This window comes from Henckelia pumila, chromosome 4, assembly GCF_033568475.1.
Source record: "Henckelia pumila isolate YLH828 chromosome 4, ASM3356847v2, whole genome shotgun sequence".
Lineage (NCBI taxonomy): Eukaryota > Viridiplantae > Streptophyta > Magnoliopsida > Lamiales > Gesneriaceae > Henckelia > Henckelia pumila.
In genome coordinates this window covers 152689537-152714375 of record NC_133123.1, presented here as the reverse complement: position 1 = coordinate 152714375, position 24839 = coordinate 152689537, and the positions used below count along the sequence as shown (strand labels likewise).

General features: G+C 34.8%; 3 protein-coding genes and 2 long non-coding RNA genes across 6 annotated transcripts; 4 read left to right on the top strand and 1 right to left on the bottom strand.

Annotated features, from left to right (window-relative positions):
* Position 1: 1 nt before the first annotated feature.
* Positions 2–1405, top strand: LOC140864908 (putative late blight resistance protein homolog R1C-3). Of its 2 annotated transcripts, none has more exons than XM_073269318.1 (2): positions 2–914; positions 1074–1405. In XM_073269318.1, exons 1-2 carry the CDS (start codon positions 2–4, stop codon positions 1403–1405), a joined length of 1245 nt encoding a protein of 414 aa, XP_073125419.1. The 2 variants fall into 2 exon arrangements, with proteins under 2 accessions (XP_073125419.1, XP_073125418.1); XM_073269317.1 differs by having other exon boundaries at positions 1059–1405.
* A 2118-nt stretch (positions 1406–3523) lies between these two features.
* On the top strand, positions 3524–6208 carry LOC140862100 (uncharacterized). Its single transcript, XM_073265104.1, has 4 exons — positions 3524–3570; positions 4071–5064; positions 5156–5927; positions 6108–6208. The coding sequence occupies exons 1-4, from the start codon at positions 3524–3526 to the stop codon at positions 6206–6208; spliced, it is 1914 nt and encodes a 637-aa protein (XP_073121205.1).
* Positions 6209–11899: 5691 nt separating this feature from the next.
* Positions 11900–14300, top strand: LOC140867717 (uncharacterized). Its single transcript, XR_012145241.1, has 2 exons — positions 11900–12130; positions 14039–14300. It is a non-coding gene; the product is annotated as an uncharacterized lncRNA (long non-coding RNA).
* A 4420-nt stretch (positions 14301–18720) lies between these two features.
* On the top strand, positions 18721–21119 carry LOC140867841 (uncharacterized). The gene is made up of 2 exons (XR_012145286.1): positions 18721–18951; positions 20858–21119. It is a non-coding gene; the product is annotated as an uncharacterized lncRNA (long non-coding RNA).
* Positions 21120–21553: 434 nt separating this feature from the next.
* LOC140862099 (uncharacterized) lies at positions 21554–24639 on the bottom strand. Its single transcript, XM_073265103.1, has 7 exons — positions 24549–24639; positions 23651–24108; positions 23230–23373; positions 22486–23127; positions 22209–22357; positions 21953–22121; positions 21554–21859 (listed from the first exon to the last, which is right to left on the bottom strand). Exons 1-7 carry the CDS (start codon positions 24637–24639, stop codon positions 21554–21556), a joined length of 1959 nt encoding a protein of 652 aa, XP_073121204.1.
* Positions 24640–24839: the final 200 nt, after the last annotated feature.

Here is a 24839-nt window from a genome sequence, read left to right as displayed (position 1 = left end):
CATGGCAGCTTTTCCAGAAGATTTTGAAATTGATATTTCTAGGCTAATCATGTTGTGGGTTGCAGAGGGATTCCTTAAGCCATGTAACAAGTTTAAATGTTTGGAAGACGTGGGGAAGGTATATTTGGAGGATCTTGTGAATAGAAATCTGATCTTGGTGAGTAAGAAAGGGCCGGATGGCAAACTCGTAGCCGTCGGAATTCATGATCTCTTGAGGAAGATTTGCATAACAAAAGCTGAAGAAGAGGGATTTCTTCATCACTTCTCATCTAAAACAAATGTCTGTCATGATGCCATAGAGAATCCAAAGCGTCGTCTCGGTGCACATTGCACAGAGACTTTTCAGGAACTACATACACAAGATTCAAGCTTGCGATCCATTTTCTCCGAGAGAGGACTCTTTTCACAGTTATCTCTGAAGTTTAGGCGCCTCAGGATCTTGAATTCACCCAAAGTGACTTGGTGGAATTTGCCAGTAGTAATCTCGACATTCGTCAATTTAAGGTACATTTCTGTTTCCTTAGATGACAACATGCCATGCCTCAACGAGTTTCTTGCCTCCTTATCCAAACTTCCCAATCTGGAAACTATAATTACTGATGTAACTTACTGCGAAGGATTGCAAGTACCCAATGAAATCTTGAGAATGCCCAAGTTAAGGCATCTGATAATGAGCCACCCTCGTTGTTTATCGGATCCCTCTGTCATAGGAATCATCAACACAAGTGATCTACGAACACTTGAAAGAGTGATCGGTTTCTTTTTTACCGAAGATGTCATCAAAATACTTGTGAATCTGAAGAAACTGACAGTTGTTGTTGATCATTACGGCGATAACTGGGATGATTTGAATCTCGACAATGTTTTCCATCTACAAAACCTTGAAGAATTACGAGTCTCTCGAGATATAAAAGGTGATATCTTTTTTGACTATTCTGATCATCTCTCTTTCACGTGGAACTATGCTTTTCCAATCAGTCTCATGAAATTAACTCTGCGAAATGTTTCTTTTCCTTGGGAAAACATGACCATGATCGGGTCACTCCCTAATCTTCAAGTTCTCGAAATTGTAGATAATGATATCAACAGAGAATCGGAGTGGACTACGATAGAAGACCAGTTTCTCCGACTCAAGTACTTTTGTTCTTCCTTAGATTATTGGGTGAAGTGGGAAGTGGAAAAAGAGCACCTCCCGAGCCTTGAAAGCTTGATTCTCGTATATGTAAAATTGATCGATGCGATTTCGAGTGGCATAGGAGAAATAGATTCACTTCAACTCATCGAGTTACAGGACTGTCGGGGATCATTAGTGAATTCGGCAAGGCGAATTCAGGAGCAGCAACACGAAAATGGAAATGTTGCTTTCCAAGTTAATGTGGTTGAATATGTGTATACGAACGATTAGTATTGAAGGTGTTTGAAAGCAGATATTGCAAGAATTTGTATTCGTTTGGATGAAAGATTTTTGTTCTGGTTGATGATATATCTAACTATAAATTAAAGTTTATGATAACGTAATTCTTGTTATTCAATAATAATAGTATAGTTCGATCAAAATAAATGTAATAAATCTATTATATGAAATCTTACATTCGATCAATTTCATAAAAAAATCATTTTAGTTAAATAAAATGTCATGAGATACATTAAATGGGTATTTGTAATTTCAAATCCCATGGTAATTCTTTTGTACCGAAAAACACACGGTTAGTAATTCTCCCTTTTAAAAGTTTTCGAGTTTAAAAATTATACATTGTCTCTCCGCCTGATATCTTTTTTATTTTATTTCAGCCACACAAGAAACCAAGGTAAAAGGCAAGAAAAAAAAAAAGCTGGAACGAGGAAATGGATGCAATGTCACCGAATATTTAATGTTGCATTTGAATTAAATCATTTGAAAACTATGATTTTGAATTTATTTTTGTTGTTAAATAAGTTAAATAGCGAAAATTTAAATTTATTTTCCACTTATTTAAACTATAATTATATATATTAATCACAATGGATTTCAAATTACTCCAATATCAATATCATAATGATTTTGAAATCTGATGTCATTAGAATAATTGTATAGCATAAGTTTATACGTGGAATAAACTAAGATGCAACAGTGATTTGGATGTATAAGATTGAATCGGTGGAATGTCCAACCAGTTCGATTTAATCTTTGAGATATTATCCTAAGAATTGATCTAATGATCATAAAGAGATCATATTATTTTATTATATATATGATGCAAATATATATATGGAAAATTTTGGGAAAGTACCCACTCAGAAACATTTATATGTGTTTTCTCCCCATGTCAGAGTTTTTTTATTTAAAGTTCCTGATAGTACAAAATTGTTTTTTTTTTACTCCCTGTCCATGATATTTAACATATTTTTAATTGTTTTAATTAATTAAATATTATCATCCTCTCACTTTCTCCCCCAATTCACACGCTCAACCCCTTACTCACTTTCTCCCCCAATTCACACGCTTCAAACCCCAATCCCTAATGAAGAAACCCTCCCTGCAATTCTGATTCAACCATAGGCGAGAAGAATCATCAAGAAATTTTCGAATTCGAATCGGTAGCACAAGTGAAGGATAAACTGAAAATGCATTTCCAAATCTATTGTCCGTGAAAACGCACCGTCCGACGACTATCTTAGACGTAAGCTTTCTTCTCTTGATCATTGATGCAATCCTGGTGGGTTTATTTGCGATTATATTTATTTGGTGTTTTTTAAAAAAATTATGCGCTTTCCTGATTTTTGTTTCTTCCTTGGTGTAAGTGACTTTTAGATTGTTTATTTTATCTTTAGTTTGCAATCTGGAATTGAAGTGGTGGATTGAAGGAACTGAAAGATATATTTTTCAATTAAAAAAATCTCTCATCCCCCTTTCTAATAATTTTAATTGTTTTCTTCTTTTGATAAAATTGTCATTTAAATTACTTTTTGCTTAATTAATTCTTGTGGCTCGAAGTACTTAATGCTATATACAAGTTTACGCATAATGGATTAAAAAGAGGGAAGTTTGGATGTTGATGACAGTGGTCGATTTATTGTCAGCTAGTGTTTTTCTTGTGGATGTCTTGATATATTGTATAATGTCATGGTTTTATAGAGTTTGTTTGAAACTTAGGAATTGTCATTTTGAATGAATTAAGTATGAGTTTTTGTTTTAAATCCTGATTTTGGTCTAAATTTACCATGTCACTTTTTTAAATGACTAGGTTACACAGGTTTTTGTCTGTTTCTTGAAGAAATGGAAGCTGGATCTGGATCTTCAAATTATTCATTTTTGGGTAGCTGCGAGTATAAAGAAGATCTTTATATGATCTCCATTTGTAATGGCTTTAGTCTAATGGAGTTGTTTCTTAGTCTTGGGAGAAAATGTGAGGAGATTGCTCCACAAAATGTGATCTTGCAATATCTAGCTCCCCATCGAAAGTTGTATGTGACGTTGAAAGAAGACGATGACGTTCGTAACATGACACATCTTCACACGGCTATGAGACTGACAATAATTAATATGAGGGCAGTGAAAAAAGATCATATGGAAGGGAACAATTCGGGGAGGTAAATAATTTGTTACTTGTATTTTTTGTTTTTGCATGAATCGGGATGATGTTGATTTGCTTGGTAAGAAATTTTTAATTTCAATTGATGATGATATCTCGGGTTTATATTGATTTGCTTGGTAAGTAATATCTAGCTCCACATAAAAACTTCATACAAACAAAATTTATACAATTTCATTTTCAAATTAAAGTTGTCTAAATATTTTCTTGGAAATATATCTTTAAAATTCCCTCTTTTATAAATTTTTGCTTGGAAAATGTAACTGTATAAATTTTTGCTTGAAAAGAAATCTTTAAACGAATAAAACTGATGATGGCTTATTGTTTAAATTTTATATGCATCCATAATTTCAATTTTCCACATTTTAGTTTGTTGAAAAGTCTTTCTATGTTAATTATATAATGATTGAATGTTACATATTTTGTTATATACATATCATGCTAACTAGAAGTGTTGTATTTGCACCGATGCTATATTGATTATGTTAAACTGTTAAGGCATGAATCTGAAGAGGAGACACGGACTAGTACTGATCGCTATCTTGATGTGGGTTTGGTGAGCAATTCCCTAGATGCTTGGAGTCACTGCATCCGTGGAGAAGGTCAAATTTTCACGGATGCTGCAGAATTTCGAAACTATGCCAAAAAATATGCAATTGCTATGAGACGATCTTTTAAGTATAAAAAGAATGACAGTGAGAAAGTTATTATAATTTGTAGTGTGAAAACATGTTCTTGGAGAATATATGTCTCAAGACATAAAGCTGACAATATTTTTGGCATTAGAAAATGTAACCTAGTGCATACGTGTGGGGATGACAATCTTCGTAGCAGAGGACATCCTAGAGCCGATGCTTCGTGGGTTGCCAATGTTGTGATTGACAGATTGAGAGGAGAGCCCTCTTATCGGCCGTGCATGATGTTGACAGATTTACAAAGAGATTTTGGAGTTGAGCTCAATTACCAGAAGGTTTGGAAAGGAAAAAAATTAGCTATGCATGACATTCATGGTGCAGAAGATGGATCGTATGATAAATTACGATGGTATTGTAGTGCTATCAAAGAAACTAATCCTGGAAGTATTGTTGAGTGTGAAATTGACCACTGTACTAATAAATTTAAACGGTTATTTATCTGTTTCAATGCATGTGTAGTTGGTTTCATCAATGGATGTAGGCCCTTGATTTTCTTGGATGGAACTCACATTAAAAATAAGTACAGGGGATGTATTTTGGTTGCTGTAGCAAAGGATGCTAATGAAGATCTTTTCACATTAGCATATTCGGTTGTAGATGCTGAAAATGATAACAATTGGGGATGGTTTTGTTTCCAGCTAAAAGATGCATTGCTTTCTCATCGCATGATGGGGTTCGATGAGTTCACATTTTTCTCTGACAGACATCCTGGGATACTTAAGGCTGTTCATTTAGTATTCCCAAGCAGTCATCATGCATATTGTCTACGGCATTTGGTAGATAATTTTGTGCATAAGGTTAGAAAATAACAGTATGTTTGTGTTTGGAGTTTTTTTTGGAATATGTGTTAAAAACATTGTATTATTATTCTTATTTCTTTCAATGTAGGTCATGAAAAGCTACCCACTTCACAACAAAAAGCATTGGTCGTCCGTTTTCAAGAAAGCTGCATATGCCCCATCAAGGAAAGAGTTCGACGAACATATTAACAACATAGTAGTGTCAATGCCACTTGCCGGACAGTTCATTGTGAGTTCTTGTCCAGAAAGTTGGGCAAATGCATTGTTTCCAGGTAACCGATGGGGTGTTATAAATAATAACATTGCTGAATCTTGGAATAATTGGGTTAAAGCAGCACGCCATCTTCCTATTGTGGCCATGGTGGACCATATTCGCCTTCAAATTATGGACATGATGCACAGAAGACGTGAGACAACAATGAGGATGGTTAAAAGATTGAGTCCTTCAAAAGAGAATGTTGTTGCGAAAACATATGCTGAATCTCGCAGCTTGAAAGTGCACAAGGCATGTGGCTGGAGTTTTGAGGTTGTTGATGGTGATAAATCATTTGGTGTTGATTTGTCTGCTAGGACTTGTTCGTGCAGAGCATGGCAGATTAATAGACTTCCATGCAAGAATGCATGTGCTGCCATAGAATCAAAATCTTTGTCGTTATATGATTTTTGTGACAAATACTTTCATATAGAGTTGTATCGTGAAGCTTATAAAGGAATTCTAAATCCGATCCCCACGTTTAACATGTATGATTCCAATCCTGAACATCCATCCATAATCAATGCGCCTGATGTTCGAATTCAACCGGGCCGAAGAAGAACTCAAAGGATACCATCACAAGTCCAATCACGTGTGTCAAAGTGTGGTCGGTGCCATAAGCGAGGCCACAATCGACGCAGCTGCAATGAAGCCAACAACTAGTTCTGTTTTTGATTGATGAAATAGTATTGAACTGTTTTATTTACAAGTAAAATATTGTATTATTTTTTTACCATCCATTATTATGATTTATCTAACAAATTGTAATTCATTTTTTTATATACAGGAAAAGTCGCATATTGGAACAAGCATTTTGCGAGGATGCATCTACAAGAAGGTTTACTCGATCCAGCTGCAATAATGGAGGCGTATTTTTGCGTTGATTGATATTTTATTTTATTATGTTGATGTTTCGTTGGCTTGTTCCTGGTTGCTACTTGAGAGCGGTGTCAGATCTTTGTGTTTTTTTTGTGGTCAATGACTTTTATGTTATTGGTATTGTAATGACCCACTGTATCAAGACGAGTCTTTTCAGCGTGCTTATGTCCTCACTCACACGCACCCTGAGAAACTTCCCAGGGGGTCACCCATCCTATAATTGCCCTAAGTCAAGCACGCTTAACTTTGGAGTTCTTATGTGATGAGCTTCCGAAAAGAAGATGCACCTTCTTTATATGAGCAGTACATATGAAATCTTTTAAACCCTCCTCAGCTATGTAGTCCCATACCTACACAGTCTCGGAATCCCTTTCATTCCGGCACGGGATCGGTTCATTCATGTCTCCCTCCGCCTAGAAACCTACCAGGAGCCGCTCATTGTCCGTGCAACCTCTTGGCACCGGCGATCACTCCCTGCCTCTTCAGCCCCGGGCGTCACATGCCCACCAGCTTCCGCTTGGTTCGTCCCCGAACCATACCGTACTAAGAGAGGTCGGCTCTGATACCATTTGTAATGACCCACTGTATCAAGACGAGTCTTTTCAGCGTGCTTATGTCCTCACTCACACGCACCCTGAGAAACTTCCCAGGGGGTCACCCATCCTATAATTGCCCTAAGTCAAGCACGCTTAGCTTTGGAGTTCTTATGTGATGAGCTTCCGAAAAGAAGATGCACCTTCTTTATATGAGTAGTACATATGAAATCTTTTAAACCCTCCTCAGCTATGTAGTCTCATACCTACACAGTCTCAGAATCCCTCTCATTCCGGCACGGGATCGGTTCATTCATGTCTCCCTCCGCCTAGAAGCCTACCAGGAGCCGCTCATTGTCCGTGCAACCTCTTGGCACCGGCGATCACTCCCTGCCTCTTCAGCCCCGGGCGTCACAGGTATGTTGTTGAGTAGTCGGTTTCAAACATGGAACTGAAATACTTGTGGTTCTTCCCCTTGTTTTGTAGGTGTGTTGATGTGTAATAGAATTATGTCAAAAAATTTCAGAAAGTTAGTACAAAATTGTAAAGATTGAGAACTATTTTTCTAAAATCTGGAATTGGTAGCTCTTTATATATGCTCAAAAAGTCAATTAATTTTAATCTAAAGAACATGATTATACTGCATTCAATTTAAAATAGTCATGAATACCAACATATTTCTTCAGTAGTAAAGCAAGTAAACAATTGCAAGTAATTCAAGAATATTTTATGCACAAATGCATTTAATTCAAGACCTACCCCATTGGTCTTAATCAAGAATATAAAATAGCATTTTGAGCATGCAAATCGAGACCTACCCCATTGGTCTTAATGAAAACTAATATGTATGTTGTGTTGGAAAAATAGCTTCTTTGCATGGTTTTTATCTTTCAAACATAATATAATACCATCTTATTTTTTTGGCACAAAAGAATCTAATTTCAGAATATTTGAAACCGATTCCAGCATACTCCAAATCAAGAATAAAAAATAGCATTTTGAGCATGCAAATCAAGACCTACCCCATTGGTCTTAATGAAAACTAATATGTATGTTGTGTTGGAAAAATAGCTTCTTTGCATTGTTTTTATCTTTCAAACACAATATAATACCATCTTATTTATTTGGCACAAAAGAATATAATTTCAGAATATTTGAAGACGATTCCAGCATACTATAAACCAAATTAAGAATATAAAATAGCATTTTGAGCATGCAAATCGAGACCTACCCCATTGGTCTTAATGAAAACTAATATGTATGTTGTGTTGGAAAAATAGCTTCTTTGCATTGTTTTTATCTTTCAAACACAATATAATACCATCTTATTTTTTTGGCACAAAAGAATCTAATTTCATAATATTTGAAGACGATTCCAGCATATTATAAGCGAAATCAAGAATATAAAATAGAATTTTGAGCATGCAAATCGAGACCTACCCCTATTGGTCTTAATGAAAACTAATATGTATGTTGTGTTGGAAAAATAGCTTCTTTGCATGGTTTTTATCTTTCAAACACAATATAATACCATCTTATTTATTTGGCACAAAAGAATATAATTTCAGAATATTTGAAGACGATTTCAGCATACTATAAACCAAATCAAGAATATAAAATAGCATTTTGAGCATGCAAATCGAGACCTACCCCATTGGTCTTAATGAAAACTAATATGTATGTTGTGTTGGAAAAATAGCTTCTTTGCATGGTTTTTATCTTTCAAACACAATATAATACCATCTTATTTTTTTGGCACAAAAGAATATAATTTCAGAATATTTGAAGACGATTCCAGCATACTATAAGCCAAATCAAGAATATAAAATAGCATTTTGAGCATGCAAATCGAGACCTACCCCATTGGTCTTAATGAAAACTAATATGTAAGTTGTGTTAGAAAAATAGCTTCTTTGCATGGTTTTTATCTTTCAAACACAATATAATACCATCTTATTTATTTGGCACAAAAGAATCTAATTTCAGAATATTTGAAGACGATTCCAGCATATTATAAGCGAAATCAAGAATATAAAATAGAATTTTGAGCATGCAAATCGAGACCTACCCCATTGGTCTTAATGAAAACTAATATGTATGTTGTGTTGGAAAAATAGCTTCTTTGCATGGTTTTTATCTTTCAAACACAATATAATACCATCTTATTTTTTTGGCACAAAAAAATATAATTTCAGAATATTTGAAGACGATTCCAGCATACTATAAGCGAAATCAAGAATATAAAATAGAATTTTGAGCATGCAAATTGAGACCTACCCCATTGGTCTTAATGAAAACTAATATGTATGTTGTGTTGGAAAAATAGCTTCTTTGCATGATTTTTATCTTTCAAACACAATATAATACCATCTTATTTTTTTGGCACAAAAGAATATAATTTCAGAATATTTGAAGACGATTCCAGCATACTATAAGCCAAATCAAGAATATAAAATAGCATTTTGAGCATGCAAATCGAGACCTACCCCATTGGTCTTAATGAAAACTAATATGTATGTTGTGTTAGAAAAATAGCTTCTTTGCATGGTTTTTATCTTTCAAACACAATATAATACCATCTTATTTATTTGGCACAAAAGAATCTAATTTCAGAATATTTGAAGACGATTCCAGCATATTATAAGCGAAATCAAGAATATAAAATAAAATTTTGAGCATGCAAATCGAGACCTACCCCATTGGTCTTAATGAAAACTAATATGTATGTTGTGTTGGAAAATAGCTTCTTTGCATGGTTTTTATCTTTCAAACACAATATAATACCATCTTATTTTTTTGGCACAAAAGAATATAATTTCAGAATATTTGAAGACGATTCCAGCATACTATAAGCGAAATCAAGAATATAAAATAGAATTTTGAGCATGCAAATCGAGACCTACCCCATTGGTCTTAATGAAAACTAATATGTATGTTGTGTTGGAAAAATAGCTTCTTTGCATGGTTTTTATCTTTCAAACACAATATAATACCATCTTATTTTTTTGGCACAAAAGAATATAATTTCAGAATATTTAAAGACGATTCCAGCATACTATAAGCCAAATCAAGAATATAAAATAGCATTTTGAGCATGCAAATCGAGACCTACCCCATTGGTCTTAATGAAAACTAATATGTATGTTGTGTTGAAAAAATAGCTTCTTTGCATGGTTTTTATCTTTCAAACACAATATAATACCATCTTATTTTTTTGGCACAAAAGAATATAATTTCAGAATATTTAAAGACGATTCCAGCATACTATAAGCCAAATCAAGAATATAAAATAGCATTTTGAGCATGCAAATCGAGACCTACCCCATTGGTCTTAATGAAAACTAATATGTATGTTGTGTTGGAAAAATAGCTTCTTTGCATGGTTTTTATCTTTCAAACACAATATAATACCATCTTATTTTTTTGGCACAAAAGAATATAATTTCAGAATATTTGAAGACGATTCCAGCATACTATAAGCCAAATCAAGAATATAAAATAGCATTTTGAGCATGCAAATCGAGACCTACCCCATTGGTCTTAATGAAAACTAATATGTATGTTGTGTTGGAAAAATAGCTTCTTTGCATGGTTTTTATCTTTCAAACACAATATAATACCATATTATTTTTTTGGCACAAAAGAATTTAATTTCAGAATATTTTAAGAAAATTCAAGCATACTCTAGGCTGAATCAAGAATATAAAATAGAATTTTGAGCATGCAAATCGAAAACTACCCCATTGGTCTTAATGAAAACTAATATGTATGTTGTGTTAGAAAAATAGTTTCTTTGCATGGTTTTTATCTATCAAATACAATATAATACCATGTTCTGTTTTTGGCACAAAATAATTTAATTCGAGAATATTTTTTGAAGATTCAAGCACACTTTAGGTCTAATCCATAATATAAACACAAGACAATACAAACATATTTTTGGGGCACAGATGAATGTAATTGGAGAATATTAATGCGATTTGGGTATAATTTAATTATAATAGAGAACATAAACCCGCATATACTCATTCTAACTGAACCTTGAGTTTGCACAAAAACAAAAGTCATGGTTCAAGGTTCGGACAAAAACAAAAGTCATGCATCAACAACCATATGTTTCATCACATTAGTACATGATATAAGTGAACTCTACTATATAGACCAGCAAAGCTCAAATACTAAACTAGTACGTCTCTTCCTCCATAACATTACTCAAACTTGTTTTTCAATAATCCATTTTCATCGGATAATATTGTGGTTGCAATACGAGCTCGATATGTAGTACCTGGAATCCAATCCACTAAATCGCATTCATTAATTTAATAAATATTAGGATTTATTATCTTTTAGTTTAATTTATTTAAATTATTTATGTGAGTTATGTTTTAATTGTTTAAGTTTATTTATCCAAATGATTTTTATCGTGCAGCTTATTTGTTTTAAGTATTTTAAAGGTTTAAGCTTTCTTATTGAAATTATTTTAATTGCTTAGTTTATTCATTTAAATGATTTTAAATGTTTAGCTTAATTATTTTTAAGTCGTTATCTGCCTAAATCATTTTAAAGGTTTTTATGCCGTTAGTGTAATTATTTAAATGGCTTTTAATTGCTCTATCTTTTAGGTAAATATTTCACTTATTGTTGTGACATCAAAATATTTAAAGTGTTAATTTTAATTGATTGATGCGACTGCTTAATGTTCCTTTAAAGTTATGAATGCTCAGTTATTTCAAGAATGTTTATAATAAAGTTTTAAGTTCAGGGTTCTCCGGTTCCGACCTCGGCAGTGACGGATTATGGCGGTTATTCCCAGACTGTATTTCTAAAAATGTTAAGTGTGAGTTTGGAGGAAAAATGATGAAGTTTGGATTTTTAGAATTTTCGGGTAACAAGAATCGCATTTATCGCATTCTTGAGTTTATTTTAAAAATTCTTTGAAAAACAGTATTTTAGACCCGGAATACTAAATTCCAACTTTGATTATTTTGTTAGATATTTTAAATGTATGAGAGTGTTAGTGCTAGCTTTTATTTTGAAAAGAAAAGAGAAAGTTGCTTTTTTTGAGATAGCTCTTTTTCTAGTCAAAGTTACCCATTAACTCACACACATTCACACTACTTTATACACACAATACACACAAAATAAAACACTCTACTAATATTTTACAAACCCTATCCCCTTTCTTTTGATGAAGAGCCGCCCCCTCCATTATCTTTTCTCCCATTTCCCTCCAAGCATTTCGGCCTCTCCTCCCTCAAGCCTTAGCTGCCGCCGCCGCCCTCCACCGCCGATGACGTCGCCGGAGGACCTCCATAGGAGTAGTAGCTTGGTGTTTGAGCAAAAGTCCAGCCCCTCTCCTCTTTGCATTTCGAAATTTTGTGGGTATTAAAGGTTGAAGGCAAGTGTAGACTTTTCTTGGGCTTTCAATCAAGCTATTATGTATTTGCTCCTAGCTTCTTTTTAAATTTCGAAATGACTATGATTTTTAGCATGTATGACTTGATACATTTCTGGAATTTTAGATTTTTATGTGGGATTTTCGAATTTATGCATTAGATTGAGTTTTAAGTTGATAAATGGTGAGTTGTGTTGGAAAGCTTAAGTCATTTTGCATGCATGAAGTAAATTTCGAATTTCCAGAAATTGGTGTGCCCTATTTTCGAAAATTTACATGTGTAAGGGATGGAAATGAAGTGTGTTTGAAGCATTTTGATGTATTGCATTGGTCTTGATTGTTTGCTCTTGAGGTTGCCACTTTTTGGTGCAAAATCATGTAAATTTTGATATGTGATGTCGAAGTGAAGAAGTGGGCTGCCCAAGTGTTTGATGTAAGTCCTAAGAGATGGTTTTAAGTGTGTTTGATGGATTGGAGTGGTCTTAGAAGCAAGGGTGCATGATTGGTGAAGGTTTCACAAACTAGTAGGGCATTTGAGGTGTCTAGTTTGGACAGGGCAGTCTGAATTCGGGGCAGGGCAGTTTCCTAGTCGAGGTCTGTGTCGATTCTGTTTTGTCCTAAGTTTAGTTAATGACGTTGCGGTCGTGTCGGTATAAAATAGGCTTAATTCGGATAAGTATTTAATAAGTTATGAATTTTTGAAGTTTAAGTGTCGGTGCAGAAATTTATAGTCAAAAGTGAGCTGTCCGGGATGGGTTGTTTGGCATTTTGTATAAGAGGTCAAATGAAGTTGAAACCTGGTCATATGGTAAATTTTAAGAGTTAGGAATGTGTCGGTTCAAGCGGGACGGGTTTTGGTTAAGGCATGAGTGAGAAAAAAGGTTTTTCAGTTTTCTTGCTCGGTCTAAGTTGAAAAGTTAGGACTTTGGCAAAAGAGTAAAGTCTTGAGGGTTAGGGGCAGCCACTCGCTCATCGTTCTCACATGCAATGGAGTCGAGTCTCATTCTTGAAGTTGCACGTTCGTGTGTGTGAGTCTTATTCTTGATGCCAAAGAAAAATTTAAAGAAAGTCTCTTTGAGTCTTGCATGCCAAAGCATAATTGAGTTGAGTCTCATATCTTAAAGGTTGCATGTTCGTGTGCATATGGCATGTTCTTGAGAAAAATAAAGTGAAAGGAGGTCTTTTCATGTATGCATGATTAAAAAGGTGTGAGTCGAGTCTTAATGAATGAAAAGGAAAAGAAAGTAAATGTTTTTGAATGAAGTGATTTGTTTGTGACAAAGAGGGGTGTTGTTAGGCCGGGAGATGCCTCGGTCTACTCACCAAGAGGTTACAGAGGTTTAGGTAGGGAGCAAGAGACATCTTGTCTACCCTACCCACAGAGGGGCAATGTGGGATCGGGAGCAATCTCGGTCTCCTTGTCATAGAGGGGCAATGTGGGATCGGGAGCAATCTCGGTCTCCTTGCCACAGAGGGGTTAAGTTCGTCGGGAGAAATCTCGTCGTCTTGCCGGCATAGTGCACTGCAGCCATGATCATGATCGAAACAGAGGGTCACAAATCAAGGAACTGATTTCTAAGAGGAAAAAGAAAAGAGAAGTTTAAAAGTTAAAGTTTAAAGTTTCAGTTTGACTCGTCTTACGTTGATGTCAGTCAGTCATGCATGAGGTTAAGAAAAGTATGAGGTTAAGTAAAGCATGAGGTTTATGTCAAGAAAGTTGAAAGTCTTCTATAGCATGAGTTCATCAATGCATGTTTCCTATACACTCTAGTTTCATGCATATTTACAGTTAAAGTTCAAAAGTATACTAAGTATCATAGTTTGAGTAAAGCATCATCTATTTTTAAACCTTGATATTCAACTGTTTATGCTTGTTGAGTCTTTAGACTCACTACGCTTGTTTGATTGCAGGTGATGAGTTTTATGTTGAGGCGATGGAGGGGCAGGATCCACTGGGTTGAGGCCACTGGTAGTGCGAAGCCCAATGACCGTCGCTATTGCATGTTTAAGTTTTCCGCATATTTACTCTGTTATGTAATAATGAAGAGTTATTTGAGTACTTACAGTGTTTTTAGCCAGGATGTGTATTCCCTGTGCTACAGTTGATGATTTGTAGTATGCCATCACCTATGCATGTTTATGTTTAACGCACTCTTTTAAATTCCTTAGTTTACTTTATGCTGTAACCGGGAGGTGGTTACTAGGATTGCATGTTTATGTTTAACGCACTTAAGTCTTACGTCAGTTGCTTTTCCTTACTTGGACTGCTGACTGGGTTAAGATGGCTTGTTTTCTTTGCAAACAAGTCATGGCAAAATTTTATAAATCCGTAATTTCCTTTAAATTAAATAAAGCATAGAGGTTAGGGTCGTTTCAGTTGGTATCAGAGCACGGTCTTGGTTTGGGCTGAGCCTACTGCCGGTTGCCGAAACTCAGGGGATCTCGCCTCAAAGTCTGTAAGTTTTAAGTAATTTTATATGTTAGACGCATTTGAGTTATTACTTTAAATGTTTTGATGTCATCCTTTTTAAAATATTTTCAAATTAGATGTTTAATTTATTTAAATGTGTAGCTCAATGTTTTATTATTTAAAATTTCTTTAGTAGTTAAAGTGTACTATTTGACTGTCTATATTTTTATAGCATGCGAATTCAAGTTAAACGAAGTGGGTGTACCAATATTCCTTCCAATTTTGGACATTACGTGGTTGTTGTTTGAGTTATTCAGTAGTGTTAGCAATTTTGATGAGTTGTAGGAGTTTGTCAGAAATATTTAACTTGCGCATTAAGAGATAGTAATTGTGTATTACTGTTGTAGGTTGTTTTCTTATATTGGATTCAAGTCGGATGCAACTAAGTGCATAGTTTGTTTAGAACTTGATAAGACGTATGTTTTGGCCAGTTAAGTTATTGATTCGAATCTGTGCAAAGACTTGGGATACGCACTTCGTTTTATATTTTTATGGATAGTTTGAGTTTTCTTTTGTCCTTTTGCGGCAATTATGTTTTTGGGAAATAGTGAATCGGTTACTAATGAGTCTTTCGATTATGTGAACTACTATTTCGATCATTAATTCTTTTTCTTCTTTTGTGCTCATATCCATCGCAACATCTACTTTTGAGTATCCAAAATCTCTCTGCACTTCCTTTGTGCATTTATGAAATCGTATGACGTCAGTCAACTTTATATTCTACTACTTTGACATTGGTTGAACTTTTAATAAGACCATGTTCGTATTTCACATTTCTTGAAATTTTCTCCAGTACTAGAACCACACATGTTGATGCGAATAAGCATCACTTTGTATTTTTATTGGTGATCTACTTGCGTTGTGTGGTTGACTCCTGAATATGTCTTTGTACCGTTGTTTCCCTAATTATGGATTTGTGTGGACTACTCTCGATTGGAGTCACACTGTCTACCCTTGATTGTGCTTTGATTGTTTGAGCATGATGCCATTACTCTTGATGAGTTATCACTAGATTTGTTATCTTGTTGGCTCATATTTATTATTCATGGAGCCTCCATTATTATTCATTCATCTCTAGACTTGAATTATGAGTGAGTTGTTTTCACTTATCCAGATTGGTATTCTTCAGCTCGCTTCTTTGTAATGCTTGCATTATTTTGTTTCGTATTAAGCAGCATTACATGTGTATTTATTTCCTTTCATGATCCATCACGGCGAATTAGTTGAGTGGATCACACTTTCGGTTATCATTCCGACTTCTTGAATAGAAAAATCGACTCGTAACCGCATAGTGAGAGTTTAGATTGTTGGAATTTAGTAATAGTACTTGATAAAATCCTAAGTTGCAGTGGCGTTCCGAGGAATGAGGATTATCAATTATATCAAGTCTTAGCAGGAAGACTGTTAGTTAGTGAATTAATTGAATGTGTTGCTTCAATTTTTGACAGGATCATTAAGAGTGAACAGACGATTTTTGGTAAGCAGATTGGGTGTGATAATAACCTGACTATGATTTAGAAAATTGAAGGAAAATAGAGTTATCCCTAGAATACTTTTGGGTACTTTATATTAGCATCCTAAGATCTTGTGAATGTCAACTGATAAGACTAATGCACCAACCTTGGAGGTAGATTGATGAATAGAATTTTCAGGTAGTTTTATTTTCTGGATAAGATGTAGATTTATTTCTCGGTGAAATACTAAGGAAATTGAGAAACCCTTCGAGGTATCCAGTGGTATGCTAAGTTCTTGAAATTTGAATTCAGGTTGTACATATAATAATTTGGGAATTTTGGATTTTCAAACATGCTGTCAAATTGAAATAGAAAGTTGAGATATGTCTTCCGATGATGTATAAGAATTATTTGGTACTTAGGGATCATCTAACCCAATAAGTGGATAATAGTTTGTGGTATGTTTTGTCTTCAAAGAAAAATATAGATTTCTTAGTCGTTGCGTCTGGGATAGAAAAGGTGGATAAATCTATTGGGAAATCTTAATCAAGAGTTGAACTTTCGGTATAATCAAAGAGGCTAGAGGTGAACGTGTAAATTGATGAATGGATAATTGGGATCTGTTTAGGCATCTATTTGGATTATATATGTTAACGGCTATTACCATGGGAATTGAACAACAGTGGATTTTAAGGTTATATTACCTTTTCAAGGATTAGATTAGATTTGTTTACAGGAATGGGCCAATCGATCCTAAGATGAGGAGAGTCACTATTTTCTACTTGAAGGTTAACCGAACTAGAGTCGTTGCTTAAGAGAACTTTAATCATTCCTTTAAGCGTTGTGAGTTTGGTAACTAATAAGGGATTGAGCATAGTCCAATAGCAATAAGTAAATCATTGCTAACAAGCGGCGTAGACCTGTAGAATTTAAAAATTGGATGTTAAGTTGTTCTTGAAGGTATCGTTTCGTAATATTGTTGATTTGGGAATATAAGGAAATTAGCTTGATTGTCGGTACTTATGCAGTTGTTGAGGAGATAGGTAATTTGTTTTATCTTTTGAGATGGCACGGAGTTGTTAGTGATACCTGACAGGTTTCATATATCGATATTGGGGAAGTATGGGTAAAATTCATATCATATCCTAAGGTCTAATGAGATAGAATTGTATAGTCCCTAAGCTATCCTATTTAGAAAAGTTTAGTGTTTAGTCGCTAAGTATTTTGGGAACTTGAAAATTTCTTAAGAGTTCGAATTGTAAATCATGTAAGTTAAGTCTACTTAGTAAATAGACATTACATAACTTCGTTGTTAGAAAGTTTTTAAGTTTGGTAGAAGTCGACATAAATTATTTATGGGATATATGAACTCTATTGCCTGGAATTCTGACGTAGGGATTAAGGTTGACAATGTATGTTGTGTAATAACTTAAAGACCTAAGAATTTGTAAGATGGAGAACTTATCGGTTGCAGTAAGATGACGCTTTTAAGTTTGTAAATTTGTATAGAAAGTAAATTTGAGGAGTGATAGAATTTTCTTGAGGATAAGACCATTTGGGAACAAGTAAGAAATGTAAATTTTATATTGCAGTAGGAGTTAGTCCAATACTTGATGATATAGATGCCAATAAGCATCATAGTGCACAGAATAAGCTATTAGTGTCAACTCGGGTGAGTGAAGAGTTAGAAAAGTTGATGTTACTTAGTCGTACGTGTCCAGACCTCGTTAGTATGTCCCGAATTTCGAGGACGAAATTCCATTTAAGAGGGGAAGGAATTGTAGTACGTGGAATCCAATCCACTAAATCGCATTCATTAATTTAATAAATATTAGGATTTATTATCTTTTAGTTTAATTTATTTAAATTATTTATGTGAGTTATGTTTTAATTGTTTAAGTTTATTTATCCAAATGATTTTTATCGTGCAGCTTATTTGTTTTAAGTATTTTAAAGGTTTAAGCTTTCTTATTTAAATTATTTTAATTGCTTAGTTTATTCATTTAAATGATTTTAAATGTTTAGCTTAATTATTTTTAAGTCGTTATCTGCCTAAATCATTTTAAAGGTTTTTATGCCGTTAGTGTAATTATTTAAATGGCTTTTAATTGCTCTATCTTTTAGGTAAATATTTCACTTATTGTTGTGACATCAAAATATTTAAAGTGTTAATTTTAATTGATTGATGCGACTGCTTAATGTTCCTTTAAAGTTATGAATGCTCAGTTATTTCAAGAATGTTTATGATAAAGTTTTAAGTTCAGGGTTCTCCGGTTCCGACCTCGGCAGTGACGGATTATGGCGGTTATTCCCAGACTGTATTTCTAAAAATGTTAAGTGTGAGTTTGGAGGAAAAATGATGAAGTTTGGATTTTTAGAATTTTCGGGTAACAAGAATCGCATTTATCGCATTCTTGAGTTTATTTTAAAAATTCTTTGAAAAACAGTATTTTAGACCCGGAATACTAAATTCCAACTTTGATTATTTTGTTAGATATTTTAAATGTATGAGAGTGTTAGTGCTAGCTTTTATTTTGAAAAGAAAAGAGAAAGTTGCTTTTTTTGAGATAGCTCTTTTTCTAGTCAAAGTTACCCATTAACTCACACACATTCACACTACTTTATACACACAATACACACAAAATAAAACACTCTACTAATATTTTACAAACCCTATCCCCTTTCTTTTGATGAAGAGCCGCCCCCTCCATTATCTTTTCTCCCATTTCCCTCCAAGCATTTCGGCCTCTCCTCCCTCAAGCCTTAGCTGCCGCCGCCGCCCTCCACCGCCGATGACGTCGCCGGAGGACCTCCATAGGAGTAGTAGCTTGGTGTTTGAGCAAAAGTCCAGCCCCTCTCCTCTTTGCATTTCGAAATTTTGTGGGTATTAAAGGTTGAAGGCAAGTGTAGACTTTTCTTGGGCTTTCAATCAAGCTATTATGTATTTGCTCCTAGCTTCTTTTTAAATTTCGAAATGACTATGATTTTTAGCATGTATGACTTGATACATTTCTGAAATTTTAGATTTTTATGTGGGATTTTCGAATTTATGCATTAGATTGAGTTTTAAGTTGATAAATGGTGAGTTGTGTTGGAAAGCTTAAGTCATTTTGCATGCATGAAGTAAATTTCGAATTTCCAGAAATTGGTGTGCCCTATTTTCGAAAATTTACATGTGTAAGGGATGGAAATGAAGTGTGTTTGAAGCATTTTGATGTATGGCATTGGTCTTGATTGTTTGCTCTTGAGGTTGCCACTTTTTGGTGCAAAATCATGTAATTTTGATATGTGATGTCGAAGTGAAGAAGTGGGCTGCCCAAGTGTTTGATGTAAGTCCTAAGAGATGGTTTTAAGTGTGTTTGATGGATTGGAGTGGTCTTAGAAGCAAGGGTGCATGATTGGTGAAGGTTTCACAAACTAGTAGGGCATTTGAGGTGTCTAGTTTGGACAGGGCAGTCTGAATTCGGGGCAGGGCAGTTTCCTGGTCGAGGTCTGTGTCGATTCTGTTTTGTCCTAAGTTTAGTTCATGACGTTGCGGTCGTGTCGGTATAAAATAGGCTTAATTCGGATAAGTATTTAATAAGTTATGAATTTTTGAAGTTTAAGTGTCGGTGCAGAAATTTATAGTCAAAAGTGAGCTGTCCGGGATGGGTTGTTTGGCATTTTGTATAAGAGGTCAAATGAAGTTGAAACCTGGTCATATGGTAAATTTTAAGAGTTAGGAATGTGTCGGTTCAAGCGGGACGGGTTTTGGTTAAGGCATGAGTGAGAAAAAGGGTTTTTTAGTTTTCTTGCTCGGTCTAAGTTGAAAAGTTAGGACTTTGGCAAAAGAGTAAAGTCTTGAGGGTTAGGGGCAGTCACTCGCTCATCGTTCTCACATGCAATGGAGTCGAGTCTCATTCTTGAAGTTGCACGTTCGTGTGTGTGAGTCTTATTCTTGATGCCAAAGAAAAATTTAAAGAAAGTCTCTTTGAGTCTTGCATGCCAAAGCATAATTGAGTTGAGTCTCATATCTTAAAGGTTGCATGTTCGTGTGCATATGGCATGTTCTTGAGAAAAATAAAGTGAAAGGAGGTCTTTTCATGTATGCATGATTAAAAAGGTGTGAGTCAAGTCTTAATGAATGAAAAGGAAAAGAAAGTAAATGTTTTTGAATGAAGTGATTTGTTTGTGACAAAGAGGGGTGTTGTTAGGCCGGGGGATGCCTCGGTCTACTCACCAAGAGGTTACAGAGGTTTAGGTAGGGAGCAAGAGACATCTTGTCTACCCTACCCACAGAGGGGCAATGTGGGATCGGGAGCAATCTCGGTCTCCTTGTCATAGAGGGCAATGTGGGATCGGGAGCAATCTCGGTCTCCTTGCCACAGAGGGGTTAAGTTCGTCGGGAGAAATCTCATCGTCTTGCCGGCATAGTGCACTGCAGCCATGATCATGATCGAAACAGAGGGTCACAAATCAAGGAACTGATTTCTAAGAGGAAAAAGAAAAGAGAAGTTTAAAAGTTAAAGTTTAAAGTTTCAGTTTGACTCGTCTTACGTTGATGTCAGTCAGTCATGCATGAGGTTAAGAAAAGTATGAGGTTAAGTAAAGCATGAGGTTTATGTCAAGAAAGTTGAAAGTCTTCTATAGCATGAGTTCATCAATGCATGTTTCCTATACACTCTAGTTTCATGCATATTTACAGTTAAAGTTCAAAAGTATACTAAGTATCATAGTTTGAGTAAAGCATCATCTATTTTTAAACCTTGATATTCAACTGTTTATGCTTGTTGAGTCTTTAGACTCACTACGCTTGTTTGATTGCAGGTGATGAGTTTTATGTTGAGGCGATGGAGGGGCAGGATCCACTGGGTTGAGGCCACTGGTAGTGCGAAGCCCAATGACCGTCGCTATTGCATGTTTAAGTTTTCCGCATATTTACTCTGTTATGTAATAATGAAGAGTTATTTGAGTACTTACAGTGTTTTTAGCCAGGATGTGTATTCCCTGTGCTACAGTTGATGATTTGTAGTATGCCATCACCTATGCATGTTTATGTTTAACGCACTCTTTTAAATTCCTTAGTTTACTTTATGCTGTAACCGGGAGGTGGTTACTAGGATTGCATGTTTATGTTTAACGCACTTAAGTTTTACGTCAGTTGCTTTTCCTTACTTGGACTGCTGACTGGGTTAAGATGGCTTGTTTTCTTTGCAAACAAGTCATGGCAAAATTTTTATAAATCCGTAATTTCCTTTAAATTAAATAAAGCATAGAGGTTAGGGTCGTTTCACGATAAGTGTCCATTTTGACATCTTCTTCATACTTCCACATGTAAACCGTATCACGGGCTAGGCATTCCAACCACATGCACGTATAAACACCACAATCGAGGGTTGCACCTTGATCACGACAAGGTTCTCTCACCACTGGCTCACTAAATATCTCGAATCCTGATAAATGTTTTATGCAACTAGCCAAAAATTTTGTCTGCAAAGAAGATAATATTTTAATAATTCAAACTTAAGTGCTACTGAAATGTAATCTGGTCAAACTCACATAAACTCTTGCTGTCCCCATTGCCATTGGATCATGCATGGAGTCCAACACTTTAAATGTCCTGCTAGAAGCTTCATAAACTAACAAATACCAGTGCCAATTGTCGTTAATGGGAAAAATGACATATTTGCATCTTCTAAATAAATCTTTGTTCAGCCCCTGCAGTCTACACCTCATGAAAGATGTCAACCTTGAAAGAAACACTTCGTAGTCGGTGTTGTATAGAATCCTATGTTTTCCATATTTTTCCAAGTTCTGAAGCACTTCTCTCTACACATAAAGAAAACATTAAACTCTTGTATGATGATCCAGTAGATGAAAAATATGAAGAAAAAAAAACCAAAAAATCGAATTGTTACGAACCTGCACAATTGTATCCATGCAATAAATTTCAAATCCATAATCGATGCTTTTCTTTTGCATAATGATCATATAGACATTAATTATCTCAGACTCAACAGGCTCGAGAAACAAAAAGGGACAGAATTGAGGCCCAGTTAATCTCAAACACTCATTTTGCCAAACGATGACGCTACAAGAACAAAAAAATTTAATTTTCAGTACAAAAAATTAGGGAATAATCTCACAAAATAAGAACACATGTTAAATATCAACATACTCCAATATCTCTCTAGCAAGAAAGTCTATCACCAATTTTTTTTCTTCATCGGGCGCTTCTTCACATCCACAAAAATCAACTCTACCTTTGAATACATCCATGTTTGCCTTTTCAGGAGTACACCCGTCCTTCTCAACATCTACAAATGACTGTCCCAAAGTGGCGATATATTTAGTCATATAAGAGAACATCCAAACATTATTCTGACTATTTAAACAATAACACATAATATTATGGTTAAAATAATGCATTGGGTATTAAAGTATGCTCCATATACCTCTTTTCTTATCTTCTTTTTACGTTTTGGTGTTGAGCTAGGTGGAGTCACAAACATCAAATCCTTTTTTTTCTTCACACGATCAGTCCTGGTCCTCACATTATCCACAATTGAAGATTGGAAAACATTCATCTTCTCCACTTCTGAAGTAGCAAGACCACCACTACCACCATCGTTCTCATTAATTGGTCCACTCTCAGATTCAACTCCTAACATATCATTGTTCTCTTCTTTCAAACCATCAGCTGAAGCAATCCCACAATGTGATCCTTCTAAATCTTTGCTTTCTTTATGTAATTCAGAAACAACATTATGCACAGTTACATCAATAAAATCATCAAAATTACTGCCTGTATCATGTGCTAACTCAAAATTAAATTCTTCCCGGGTTTTATCGATCTGCTCAACATCTTCATCAATATTGTCATGTTTCTTCAACAAAAATTTCTTTCCTTCGGATCCAAATCTCACATATCCAGCCTCTAATTCAGCACACCTTTTTTTCAACAACTTTATCTCATCAATTTGTTCTATCACAATTTTTCCGATTCTTCTCACTTCAGATGTACTCTCTACCGACTTAAAAACATTCTTTATGTCTACTAGATTTTCCTCATCACAAAGTGGGTGTATGGACAGAACCTGCTCACAATTATAAAAATCAAAATAAAAAAAATTTCAATCAAACCAACGATAAATTTTACGCAAAAACTTTAATATAAATCAAAAGCAAATAGGAACTACTTGGGTTGTATCTATGCATCTCAATGATGATTCAGCACCAGCAGCCGTCAATGGGATCTTGCTTTTACCCCACCGAAACAACCGAGGGTAAATATTTAAACTGTGACGTACTCCTAAAGTTGGGACGGTCTCATACATCCAAGCCTGAACCCCCAAAAAAATTAAAATTATTGACAATATAATAATATCATTATTACTAAAACTATATACTGACCATTAATCCAACCATGCATCCATCAACATAAAGTTTGCTTCCGAGATGACGCATTTCTCGGTGCAAAAATCGGAATGCAGCATCTCCCCAAGCATGTTTAAAAAAGGTGGTAAGATCATCGAGATAAGGAAATATAAAGCTAGGCGTGATATAATTACCGGTGGGAAATATTATGCAGTTAAAGATCAACAAAATAAAAAATCTAACAAAATCTTCAATTGCACTCTCATTGTTACTTCTTGCAAGTAAAAGAAGTTTTTCCTTAATGGCTGCCCGATTGGCATTGATGACTTTTCCGGCAAAATGACGTTCTAAAAATCTGGAATCCATTTTTAGGTCCAAGTCCACGGGTTGGCCACTATGCTGCAGACCAAGCACAATAGAGAACTCTGCTGAACGGAAAGGGATCCTTATATCATCACCAACAATAAAACAACATGAATCCACCTGAAATTTGTCGAGTAGATAATCAATCCTGCCACTACTGATTGCAAGGACAGGCATATCAATCCATTTACCAAAAAGAGTATCATCTATACGACTCTTTTGCTGCTCGCCTAGGATCGACTTCAACTTCCTCATCACACTTTTAAAATAAGAGGGAGAGCATCTTGAAAAAAATCTCTTCCCATTTTTTTGCTCTGCTTCATCTTCTACAATTATGTCTAGAATCAAAACCAAACACAGTCATACAAAAAAATCAAGATAAACACCAAAAAACAAGAATCAAATTATAACAGACAAAGATTAGGAGAACCAACTTAGAATATTGCACTATAACTAAATTCTAAATTTCATCAACATTTATAGTTATATTGAAAAAACAGCAAAGAAAAAATCCTAAAAATATGATAAATGACTTCAAAATCATGAGAGTGCTTGCGTTCAATAATTATGAAAAAAAATTGATAAATTAATAAAACATTATTTTGTCATAATGCACACAACCTACGAAATCAGGGAAGGAAATAACGAGATGGTAGAGGATTTAGGGGACGAGAATTTCAAAACAGACGAAGTTTAAGAGAACAAGAAAATCATTCCTAAAAATAAATTTCGATTTTATAAGAACATTTTAAAACCTAAAAAGGTTATTTGCTCATACCTTTGCTGTTTCTCTTCTTCGTTGCCGCTGCAATAGATTTATTCTTCGCTGGAGCTTTTGTCAGTTTATCCTTCACTGCCTTTTCCCTCATTTGTGCTACCGATTCGAATTCGAAAAGTTCTTGATGATTCTTCTCGCCTATGGTTGAATCAGAATTGCAGGGAGGGTTTCTTCATTAGGGATTGGGGTTTGATGCGTGTGAATTGGGGGAGAAAGTGAGTAAGGGTTGAGCGTGTGGATGGAGTGAGAGGATGATTATATTTAATTAATTAAAACAATTAAAAATATGTT